The following is a 12,496-nucleotide window of genomic DNA, read 5'->3' as shown; positions in this document are numbered from 1 at the left end:
GTTTTTATATTGTTACGGTAATGTCACTAAGAGCAGTGGCCTAGGGCAGATAGAATGCCACGAACTCATAAAAAAAGTGAAAACAAATTAAAATAAAACTGCAATGTTGACTTCTTCACGATAAGGGAAATGCAGGATAAAAATGAAAAATTTAAATACTTTAATATAAAAAAGTTAACAAACAGACCACAAACTGAAAATAGTTCCTTAAAAACTTGACTTACAGGGTGCAAAATAATCAAAACAAAACAGACAATTTAACGTTATGTTAGAGAACATGATATAAATGGTGCTGAAAATACTGTATGCCAGGCTGCGTAGATCTACCACCACACAAGGTAGTGTGAGGGTAGGTTCAGCAGGTAGAGCACGAGAGAGTATTCTACTGGTGGTGATGATGATTGATGAAGATTAAGCCACCCAAAAGGTGGCACAGGCATGAATAGCCCGTAAGTGGTGGCCCTTTGAGCTATTACCAGTATCAATAGCTGATACTGGAGATCTGTGGAGATGCAACTGCACCCTGCGTGACGGGAGATGTCTCCCGTGCTGGTAGTGGTTGGCCGGCTTCTATTTATATGGGACTTGACCAATGTAGGTGGGGTTTGTGGGGAACACAAACGAACACGTTTGTGTTCCTCACGTGTGCCCCAAAGAATGAGGTGATTTGATAAAATACTATGCCCAAGATTACTATTAGAGTGCCGGCGGGCTGATGGGCAAATAGCCTCGGCTACCATCAGCTTTTTTTCCGGTCGTGATGGTTGAGTGGATAAGGTGCCCTGTACACCAGTTGCATAGTGCTCCTGGCAGTATGGGTTTGAGTCACTTCTGGGGGTGTGAGTTTTCAGTTATATATATATATATATATTAATTAAGAATTTAATGAATCATTAATATATGTACTTTACAACGAACACGCATGCGCACGCACACGCACACGCAACACACACACACCCCGTTGTTGCACTCGGTAATGAACCATGAGGCAGTTTACTAGCGGCCTCAACAACCACTGGCTGACCACACCACCACTGGTACCCCTCGTCCATCTCTGCTCTGTGGCCCCTCAACACCAGGTACTTGCAAACACTTAGGCAATGTGTCTTGTAGACTCTGTTGCGACACTTGAAGTGTCCTCTGGTCCTCATGGAGACACACTTAGGCAATGTGTCTTGTAGACTCTGTTGCGACACTTGAAGTGTCCTCTGGTCCTCATGGAGACACACTTAGGCAATGTGTCTTGTATACTCTGTTGTCTCATTTGAAATGTTTCTTAGTTTGTATCTCACACACTTGCAAGAATATGTGAAAGCAGTATTCTTAAATCTATTTATGGTATCATCGTTGGAACTTACAGAACTACAACTAAATAATGCAAACTTTCCCTGTTTTTCAAGAGTTTCTTAAGAGTTGATAATATGGTATACTGTATTCAATAATGATTATATTATAACAATGAAACTATTATAAACAATATCACCATATTAAAATATTTAAAATAACAATAATATTCTTAAATTAACTATTCTGTAATATTAATAATACTAATAATAATATTAATAAATTATTATTATTATTATTACAGAATAGTTAATTTAAGAATATTTACTTTGTAGTTAGGACGGTTGAACTGCATCTTTGTAGTAGCAATGTAGTAACTTCTACAAAAGTTACTACTAACTACTATTATTGCTAGTTACCAGCAGTAATGAGGATATTTTATAGAGCTATTGAATACTGTTGTGGTGTAAGGCATTCTCAACCACTCACACAAGCTGTGTGAGTGAGTGAGTGGCTGAGTGAGTGAGTGAGTGGGTGGCTGAGTGAGTGAGTGAGTGCTGCTCCCTCTTGGTCAAATGCGTTATATAATTTTGAGTATTTCGGGTGATAAGAGCGTGGCGACTCGACTGTTGTGGGTTGCATCTCTGAGGAAGGTCAATAATTGGCCAAAAGATACTTTGTAAAGTCTAAATACAGACTTCCTTTTCCAAGATAACTGGAAATAAAATGGATGTGGAAGCTGCTGGTAGTTTGTTTCTCTTGTTTGGTAGTTTGATCTTGATGGAAAGTGTTGTAGTGAAACTACGGTAAATATATCAACCACATCTCTTTAGTGTACTCACACTGCTTGCAGGAATGAGCTTTAGCTCTTGGACCTCACTTTTCCAGCCGCCAGCACGTGTGGTGAGTATGAAACCCGGTTGTTGCTCCACCAAGCCTTCCTCCTAAGGTTTCCCAACATCTAGAGAGCAGTCAATTTAAAGTGGTCTCTCCTAACTTACTAGAAGACCCCAAAACAGAAAATGGGACAGTACGTCACTTTCTCCAGTCGCTTCCATTTTCTTGTACAACAATTTTTTGGGCTTTATGTACCGCATACTAGGTTGACTCCACAGCACCGCTTACAGTCAATATTGGGAAGCTGCATATATTACACATATGTTCCAAGCCTCCGCCACAGTCCCCCTTGTGGTGCAGTTGGGCCATCTTCCCCACAGGCCTTGAGGACGCTCACCACGGGACAAGAAAGGTCTCCCCTCTCATGTACATATATACCCCGCTTCCACACCTCAGCTCGTCACACACAGCCTCTCAACGCTCCCCAACATGATGCTTCTCAAGGTTCGAATTGCGATAAACACCTACGCGAACCTCACTCATAATCCAGTAGTATATTCTTACGACGCGTTTGTTGTCGCTGCCGCACTGCTTGCTGGGTAATGAGGGTTGTATTACTGGGGAAAAGGTGGATAATAACTCTTGTTGTTGTATTTGCAGGCGGTTCTGGCCTCTGTTCTCCTGGTGGTGGCCGTGTCCCTCCCAGCTGACCTGTCGGGCTCCTCCGGTCCCCAGGTGAGTAACATTCAGTCAAAAAGTCCCATACGCTGCCAGCCACAGTAGGTTAGTGCATGACTGTCACAGCAGACTGATGTACTGAAGTCCCTTCATGCAGGCAGGAAGTGCTCTCTCAGTGACAGGAAGTGCCACTTCTCAGTAACAAGAAGTCTACCTTATAGTAGCAAGATATGTTTACCAAACCACACGCCAGAAGATCAGGTTCGGTCATCATATCATCAGCCACGTTATTGTGACTCATTGCATAGGAAGATATTCTTCTTCAGTATGGTATTATAGAAGGAAATTCACAGCAGTTTAAACTAAATTTCCTTGTTTTGTATGAAGTGCAGTACTGAGCACAAACGAGGCCTTGAACATTTTCACTTAATAGCTTCTCCCAGAACACTTACTAGTTTCTCTTGGGCTAAATTTGTAACAACAGATGTTCTCTTTCTATTCATACATTGCTGTCTTCTGATTCCATATGTGAATTCTAAATACGTGTTGTTTAAGCAATTATTTAGTTTGAATGTTATGAGACAGCACTGAGCGATTAACAGGGGTCTCTACCCCACTCGTCAGACTCCCGCCAGCTACGAGTTCCGGTACGGGATCAAGGACGACCTCTCTGACAACGACTACGGTCACCTGGAGAACCGTGAGGGGGACTTCACCCAGGGGTCGTACCACGTCCAACTCCCCGACGGCCGCCTCCAGAAGGTGACGTACTCCGTCAAGGGGGACTCTGGATTCGTTGTTCAAGTCACCTATGAAGGCGAGGCAGGGCCCCCTGCAGCTGTCTGAACCCACCAGTCAACACTACGGTACTACCATGCCTAAAGTGTACTTTAGGCATAGTATGTATAAGCTCTATCTAGAAATCCAACATTATGTTTGTTATTCATTTTGAATGTATGTATTTTTTACCTGAATAAACATTATCTTATCTTAATATCACCGACTCAAAGTTCAAATTATCGTAAAGGTTTTGTATGAGATCTTTGTTGTTAATAAAGTTTCGTAAAAGAACAGTTATGTGAATATTTCCAGAAAGAATGCGCTTGCAGTGAAAACACAGTTTTTAAGGCCCTTTAAAATACAGTTTTTTAAAATACAGCTGTATCCACCTCAACTTCACTACGGAATAAAGAACTTAAAATACAGTTTGTTTCTGAACTTGTTTCAGGTAATGAAGGCTTTATAGCTGCCAGTCACTTTTCCTTCATGAACGAGTAACTGTATTTTTTTTGTTAACAATTATTATTAAAATAACTTTGTTATTTCTGCAGATAATTGAACAGTTAAGAGTTTAGTTTTCGAACACTGCCAACAAATAATTTAAGTTCCTGTTTATGATGAAGTGTGGAAATTCTTCTCAAATACCATGTAGTATGGTTGATATACACAAACAATTGCTTGCTTTAAATATGAATATATTTTAATCAATCAATTTAATCAATAATTGCATATAATTTAATAAAGAAGTCATAAGTTCGGTAGAAGAGTTCAAGCATATATTGGTGCTGGGGTGCCATATGAAGGCTGGGGTGTTGGGGCTCTGTAGATAGGCTGGGGTGTAGGGGCACCGTAGATAGGCTGGGGTGTAGGTGCACCGTAGATAGGCTGGGGTGTAGGGGCCCCGTACGAAGGCTGTTGTGCTGGGTACTGGGCCTGGCCCTCGTAGGCCACCTGGGCCACGTAGCCGGAGTCACCGTTGACAGTGTAGGTCACTGTCTGCAGGCGACCGTCGGGAAGCAGGACACTGTAGGAACCCTGGGTGTCGTAGCCGTCCCGGGACTCCTGGTGGCCGAAGTCATTCCTGGAGTAGTCGTCCTTCAAGGCCCAGCTGAAGTCATACTTGGGAGGAGCCTGAAAAAGTAATTAGGTTTTCGACAATCGACTTGAGAATGGTCCAGGACGGACCGAAACGTCGTCGTCCCTTCACCTTCTAGTGTGTGGTCTGGTCAACATAGGTTTTCCTATAATGTGTATAATTTGTTTTCACATGTAAACAAAAACATATCTTCAAAGACTGAAAATGTGTCACAATAACGTGACTGAAGGTACAATGACTAAACCACAAGCAGAAAATGAAGAAGAGACTACGTTTCGGTCCGTTCTGGAACAAGTCGTGATAATGGTTCTACACGGCCCGAAACGTTGTCGTTTCTACATTTTCTAATGTATGGGTTGGCATCATGTTGAAAGGCTGTTTTATATAATCTGTTAGAGGCAGCGGTACCCGGCTGCTCCCGGGTCTTTCCCCCATCCCCCTCTCTCTCTCAGAAAAAAATCTATAAGGAAGCACCAAAACTGCCAAATAATTCTAGGGAAAACACAACCAATATTTCAGACTAGACAGCATGACAAATTGCACGGGGGGTGGGGGTTCATTGCCGTTTTTCTTAAAGTGTGGCATTGGAGACTTCCCTGACTAGTGTAGTGCGAGGGTGTGACACTCCCCCCCCCCCACCATACCTGCTTCGCGTGTGATAGTTCGGTGAAACCAATCGGAAGAGTCTACCCTCTAATCTTGAGTAGACAATCATCTCTTATAGATATAGAATAGATCACAGGAATTGTACTCTGGTGCGATTATTGCAGAAGAAACATCCATAGTACTGACCACTGGGGCAGGAGTTCCGTAGGTGGGTACTGGGGCGTTGTAGGTGGGTGCTGGGGCGTTGTAGGTGGGTGCTGGGGCGTTGTAGGTGGGTGCTGGGGATGGGAGACTGTATGCAGAAGAGGGAAGTTGGTCGTTGAAGAAGGGTCGTTTGTCGGGTCGAGCGAGTGTGACGACCACAAGGGCAGCCAACACAGTAACCTGTGAACAAACATCTTTTAAATACTGAACTCATGAAGAACATTCACTATGTCACCAACTTTAAGCTCAGCCATGTTCGTGAAAGCAGAATGTTTCAAATAATGTGACTACAGGAAGACGCACCTTGAGAGCCATATTGTTGTAGCGATGACTGGAAGCAAGTGAGGAGTGGCGCTGGGCACTCGTCTTATATAGTGGCGGAGTGACCCTCTGGGCACCGCCCACTGCTTGACGTCACGAGGTCACAGCAGGAGGAACAGTTGGAGCTCATGAAAGTAAACCTCTGGCGGGTTTACCTTCATGAATGAGCTTTATTAAAGAGTTTTGTCACAGTTTGAAAGGAGGAAATGTTCAGGATTAAGACCTAATAGCTCAGTGGGCACCACGTTCCAGCAATATAAAATTTATCGAGGCTCTTGTACTCTGCATTCTGTGGTCTTGAAGCTGTGGATGGAGGCTGCTTCTACTACATATGCTTTCTGAGCATATTTGTTGACCCTCCCTCGCTCCTTAGTACTTATTTCACTTTATCTTATTCCAGTTTCCGATTTTCATTTATGTCTTCTAGTTAAATTTCCGTTTCAATTTGAGATGAAAATCTTATCCACCTTATCTATTTCACTCAGTATTTTGTATGTTGTCATCATATCCCCTTTAAACTTTGACTGGTTTTATCAGAAACATATTAATTATTTTATATAATATACAAATATTGTACCTACTAATTAACCATTGTCATATGTTCTTATACCTTATTAATAAAATTATGATTGTTCTTATTATTATTTGTGTTACTATTGCTATTATTATTATTGAGAAAATCAGTAGGAGCATGAAGAGGATTCGAACCTGCACACCGGGTGTTCCAAAGTGTGCAGGTTCGACTTATCATGGGCTTCACAGATTTTTTCATTCATACATCACGTTAATGAGATTTCGTTGTGCATTATTATTATTATTATTATTATTATTATTATTATTATTATTATTATTATTACACAGAGAAATCACATTAACGTGATATGTCAAAGGACAAATCCACAGGAGCCTCGGTGAGGGTCTATATTGTTGCTACAACAATATAGCAAGTTGTAACAACGTTTTAATACGTCATAAACACGTTAAGCCAAGATGTAGCAACTTTATTACAAGTTGTAACAAGCGGAAAATAAAGACAGTTACGGTTTGTGTTTCCAGGGATTGTACTTCACCCCCGCGCGGCGTGAAGGCACTCAACAGGTCCACACACTGCCTGTGATGACTACACGAGTGTACGAGAGTGAAAGTCTGAATATAACCCCCTAACAAAGCATAGTATTCTATGTAAACCTTAGTCGTTCTATGCTCAGTTGTGTGTCTCCCTCGAGGTAAACTCTCGGAGATGATACAGGTGTACTCGCCCAGCGGAAAGACCTGTAATAGGTGAGAGTTAAACGTACGTGGATGACTTTGTGGGCGTTTGACTGGAGGAACATAATGCGCCTGACGCAGTCTTGTAGCGACGGCCGCGCAAGAATCACAAACTTCACGTATAGCCAGAATGCTATTTTAAAATGCTATGGTTGCCGAATCAACCTACCCTGGCTTTGCGCCCAGGTGAGGCCACTCCAGACCAGGCCGACGCCAGGGCGCAACTCCATAGTCTCCTGAGACTGATGGATACCTACTACTACTATTTCATACATGTAAATGTCGAATTGCCATTGCTGTGTAATTTTTATTTCAAGTGCCACAGGTAAAACCCGAGCTTTTGATTAGAGCTAAACTTGTGTCCTTGGTAATTACTGCATTAACTAAGAGCAGTAATTTCCAGTAATTGTATTAGTGTTAAGTTTACTTAACTGAGTACCTGAGCGGTTATTACAAATATACTACAGTGGTAAGTGAGGCTGTTCCTTCAGGAGCAGCCTCGTTCGTTCAGCCAAAAGTTCAGCTGGAATAACACACATGTTCTCAGGAACCTGTACACCTGTTGATTGACGGTTGAGAGACGGGACCAAAGAGCCAGAGCTCAACCCCCGCAAGCACAATTGGGTGAGTACACGTCCTCTCTCCTGAATACATTTGTATGACCCCAATTCAAAGCAAAGAAACTCCCTTTGTATTAGAGCTAAATTAATAAACTTGTTAACCATTCGACAGGTAATCAAGATCACTAGCTTTGGAACACGTAGGAGGATCTTCTGAGAGGCCCTACCTTCGACGAGTTGACCGGAGTGAGGCGCCGCTGCTCTGGCACTATGCTGTTCTAAGATAACGTCTGCCAGTGGTCAGCTCTAAACGACACTGCAGGCGGAGGTTGGGAAACAATAGCAGAATCTTACGAGCCAGTTTCAGCCCCGCTCCTGTGCCAGGTAAGTCCACTACGGGCTCACCATAGCCCGTGCTACTTGCCCCGCTCCTGTGCCAGGTAAGTCCACTACGGGCTCACCATAGCCCGTGCTACTTGCCCCGCTCCTGTGCCAGGCAAGTCCACTACGGGCTCACCATAGCCCGTGCTACTTGCCCCGCTCCTGTGCCAGGTAACTCCACTACGGGCTCACCATAGCCCGTGCTACTTGCCCCGCTCCTGTGCCAGGCAAGTCCACTACGGGCTCACCATACCCCGTGCTACTTGCCCCGCTCCTGTGCCAGGTAAGTCCACTACGGGCTCACCATAGCCCGTGCTACTTGCCCCGCTCCTGTGCCAGGTAAGTCCACTACGGGCTCACCATAGCCCGTGCTACTTGCCCCGCTCCTGTGCCAGGTAAGTCCACTACGGGCTCACCATAGCCCGTGCTACTTGCCCCGCTCCTGTGCCAGGTAAGTCCACTACGGGCTCACCATAGCCCGTGCTACTTGCCCCGCTCCTGTGCCAGGTAAGTCCACTACGGGCTCACCATAGCCCGTGCTACTTGCCCCGCTCCTGTGCCAGGTAAGTCCACTACGGGCTCACCATAGCCCGTGCTACTTGCCCCGCTCCTGTGCCAGGTAAGTCCACTACGGGCTCACCATAGCCCGTGCTACTTGCCCCGCTCCTGTGCCAGGTAAGTCCACTACGGGCTCACCATAGCCCGTGCTACTTGCAACTTTTTGTTCCAAGTTGCTGAATCTTAAACAACAACAACAACCTACAACTCCAGTTGACTAGACCACACACTAGAAGGTGAAGGGACGGCGACGTTTCGGTCCGTCCTGGACCATTCTCAAGTAGATTGTGACACAATTTTCACAAATTGTGACCATTCTCACAATCGACTTGAGAATGGTCCAGGACGGACCGAAACGTCGCCGTCCCTTCACCTTCTAGTGTGTGGTCTGGTCAACTTACTTTAGCCACGTTATTGTGACTCCTCGCCTGCATACAACTCCAGTATAATAGTTGATATCACAAGAAAAATAGTGGGCCCAGTACAGAGCCCTGTATCCCCCACTAGTTACAACCTTCTTCATAAACAAATGGAACATACAGAGATTCCCTCATGCACCATTGTAAACATATTCTGTTGACAATTTCAAGAGTTTTTACATCCTCAGCCTTGTCTCTGGTCAGCCTTCCCTGGAGACTGCCTAGTCGGTGCAGTTCTTTGTTTTCGTAGCTAAAATGTTGACCATTACCCAAGGTCACTGGCCTCAACCTTCATACACTCAACAATCACTAGCAGCGTCAGTGTAATAGCTCTACTTCAAACCTAAATATTGAGGTGCTGAATGCTAGTTAGATTACCAATGATACTAAGTTTTTTATGAGATAATGAAGGTTGTAGCTACCAGTCATTTCACCTTTAAGATCGAGTTGCTGTATTTTTAATTTTTAATTGTAAAATTGTTAATAAAATATTTTTGCTGTTGCAGATAATTGAACTGTTGGGCGTTTTGTTTTTGAACACCGTTAACAACTATTTTAACTTCCTCTTTATGGAAAAAGTGTGAATGTGGAAGTTTGTCTTTAATACCATGTAGTATGATGGATATACACAAACAAATGCTTGCTCTTAAAAATTTATATATTTTATTCAATAAATTTCAATGCATATAATTTAATCAAGAACTAGAGTAAAGAAGTTCGGTAGAAGAGTTTAAGCATATAGTGGGGCTGGGGTGCCATAAGAAGGCTGGGGTGTAGGTGCACCATAGATAGGCTGGGGTGTAGGTGCACCATAGATAGGTCGGGGTGTAGGGGCACCGTAGATAGGCTGGGGTGAAGGGGCCCCATACGAAGGCTGTTGTGCTGGGTACTGGGCCTGGCCCTCGTAGGCCACCTGGGCCACGTAGCCGGAGTCACCGTTGACAGTGTAGGTCACTGTCTGCAGACGACCGTCGGGAAGCAGGACACTGTAGGAACCCTGGGTGTCGTAGCCGTCCCGGGACTCCTGGTGGCCGAAGTCATTCCTGGAGTAGTCGTCCTTCAAGGCCCAGCTGAAGTCATACTTGGGAGGAGCCTGAAAAAAGTTCATAATAGTAATTAGTTTTTGTAAAAATGTATGTACCTTTTCTCATGAGTAAAGAAAAGCAAATATTCATATATATACTTTTCGATTACTGGGATTCGACTCCGGTGTTAGAATTGCAAGAAACCATAAATAATACTGACTACTGGAGCAGGAGTGCCGTAGGTGGGTGTTGGGGCCGGAGCTCTGTATGTAGGCACTGGTGCTGGGGCGTTGTAGGTGGGTACTGGGGCGTTGTAGGTGGGTACTGGGACGTTGTAGGTGGGTGCTGGGGCGTTGTAGGTGGGTTCTGGGGCGTTGTAGGTGGGTGCTGGGGATGGGAGACTGTATGCAGAAGAGGGAAGTTGGTCGTTGAAGAAGGGTCGTTTGTCGGGTCGAGCGAGTGTGACGACCACAAGGGCAGCCAACACAGTAACCTGTGAACAAACATCTTTTAAATACTGAACTCATGAAGAACATTCACTATGTCACCAACTTTAAGCTCAGCCATGTTCGTGAAAGCAGAATGTTTCAAATAATGTGACTACAGGAAGACGTACCTTGAGAGCCATATTGTTGTAGCGATGACTGGAAGCAAGTGAGGAGTGGCGCTGGGCACTCGTCTTATATAGTGGCGGAGTGACCCTCTGGGCACCGCCCACTGCTTGACGTCACGAGGTCACAGCAGGAGGAAAAGGAAGGGCTCTTGATGCTTCTTCTGATGGGTTGACCTTCATGAGTGATTCTTAAAGAGTTTCATCATAGGTTGTAACATGTGGAAAAGAGAGTCTCTTATTTCAGCAATTCACTGAATCATTATGAGCAAATATTATCTTAAAAATGTGAACGTTTGGGCAATAAGTTTTGTTATTGGTGTGTCTGAAGGTGGTCACAGATGTGGGAGGGGATCTTGGAGGTTTGATGTGATGCTGAAGATGATCTGCGATATTGGTGACGATCTTGTAATTGGGCTGGAGCTGACTGACATTTTTGGAAGGCTGTGAAATGTTCAGGGTTGTTATATGTGCCATGGACATTGGGCGTGAATGCTGTAGATGGAATATGTGTTTGTAGTGATGTTGTAGCTAGGATGGGGTTTTTACAGGGATGCTGTAGGAGGACATGTTGTGGAATAAGATCTAATAGCTTCAATCAGCACGGCCATTTCAATATTTGCATCTGGCACGTTTAAATTTACCGAGTTTAATTTTCTTTGCCGTATGGGGTCTTGAAGAGGTGTATAGAGGCTGCTTCTCCTTATTCTTCCAAGACAATTTCCTTGGTGACCTTCCTTACTGCTTAGTACAAAGGGTTTCGCTTTTCTTTTTATCTTACATGAGTTTTTCAACTTTCATTTGTGTCCTCTAGTTAATTTCCCTTTCCACTTTTTGGGGGAAGAATGTGTTATCTATCTGGTAATTACTCTCGGTATTTTGTATGTCATCGTCATTTCCTTTCAAGACCTCTTCTGTAGAGTTGCTCGACGGAGTTCACTTAACCAGTCTTAGTGCTGAGACTTCGCAAGGTGTGCAGGACGTATAGGGATTGATACGTGCATGAAACCTTTCAGTATTTTCAGTCTTCTTTTTGAGCTTCAGTAGCGCCGGAAAAGTCTGACACTGGCTGTATAGATTACATAGTAAGTGTTCTTATACTGGCTACTAAACACAAAATTCTTATCCTTTCTCCGTTTCCTACATGTTGAGATTTTATGCAATTTATGAGCGTTTCCTAATAATTCTGGCTGTAAATAGGATGGATCATATGGTAAATAGGATCAACCTACCCTGGCTTTGCGCCCTGGTGAGGCCACTTCAGACCAGGCCTACATCAGAGCGCAACTCCATAGTCTCCTGAGACTGATGGATGCCTACTCCTCCTCCTCCTAATAATAATAGTTCATTGTGTCGGGAGACAGCCAGTGTATATATATGTGTTAGGTTTATATGGAGTTCCTCCCACCCCACAGGGTCGAACTACTGATCCTCCCCAGGATACAATCCCTCATCAATCTAACTCCTGGGTACCTATTTACTATTAGGGGGAACAGATGCATTAGGTGAAAGGAAGTGCACCCAACATACAGATAGTTGTCTTCCTCATTAGGCATAACTACTTTTAGGGTTTTCTTTTTCTTTTCCCATTTTCATTAACAGATATTTGTAGATACTGAACTTAAGCTATTTGGCTGATCATTGTTACTGCTCGTCCAGATTGATGACCAAACCACAGGTCAGAAGCAACGACGTTTCGACGTCGTTCGACTTCGTCGAACGACGTCGTCGTTCGTTGTTTCGACGTCGTTGTTATCACACGACTTGATAATGGTCCAGAACGACCCGAAACGTCGTCGCTTCTTCATTATCTAAGTTGTGGCTTAATCATCATGTCTTCAGCCACGTTATTGTGACTCATCGTCTAA

At 44.0% G+C, this 12,496-nt stretch overlaps 3 protein-coding genes across 3 annotated transcripts; 1 reads left to right on the top strand and 2 right to left on the bottom strand.

Annotated features, from left to right (window-relative positions):
- The first annotated feature begins 1,100 nt into the window (after positions 1-1,100).
- LOC123774208 (pro-resilin-like) lies at positions 1,101-3,645 on the top strand. Its single transcript, XM_069308023.1, has 2 exons — positions 1,101-1,165; positions 3,402-3,645. Exons 1-2 carry the CDS (start codon positions 1,101-1,103, stop codon positions 3,643-3,645), a joined length of 309 nt encoding a protein of 102 aa, XP_069164124.1.
- Positions 3,646-4,257: 612 nt separating this feature from the next.
- LOC123774328 (cuticle protein 18.6-like) lies at positions 4,258-5,881 on the bottom strand. The gene is made up of 3 exons (XM_045768499.2): positions 5,789-5,881; positions 5,468-5,665; positions 4,258-4,710 (listed from the first exon to the last, which is right to left on the bottom strand). Exons 1-3 carry the CDS (start codon positions 5,798-5,800, stop codon positions 4,348-4,350), a joined length of 573 nt encoding a protein of 190 aa, XP_045624455.2. The 5' UTR covers positions 5,801-5,881; the 3' UTR covers positions 4,258-4,347.
- Positions 5,882-9,633: 3,752 nt separating this feature from the next.
- LOC123774327 (cuticle protein 18.6-like) lies at positions 9,634-10,680 on the bottom strand. Its single transcript, XM_045768498.2, has 3 exons — positions 10,635-10,680; positions 10,239-10,511; positions 9,634-10,086 (listed from the first exon to the last, which is right to left on the bottom strand). The coding sequence occupies exons 1-3, from the start codon at positions 10,644-10,646 to the stop codon at positions 9,724-9,726; spliced, it is 648 nt and encodes a 215-aa protein (XP_045624454.2). The 5' UTR covers positions 10,647-10,680; the 3' UTR covers positions 9,634-9,723.
- Positions 10,681-12,496: the final 1,816 nt, after the last annotated feature.

The sequence above is a fragment of the Procambarus clarkii genome, chromosome 61, assembly GCF_040958095.1.
Source record: "Procambarus clarkii isolate CNS0578487 chromosome 61, FALCON_Pclarkii_2.0, whole genome shotgun sequence".
Classification (NCBI taxonomy): Eukaryota; Metazoa; Arthropoda; class Malacostraca; order Decapoda; family Cambaridae; genus Procambarus; species Procambarus clarkii.
Note: the sequence above shows the minus strand (reverse complement) of the source record. Positions and strands in the feature narration are given on the sequence as shown.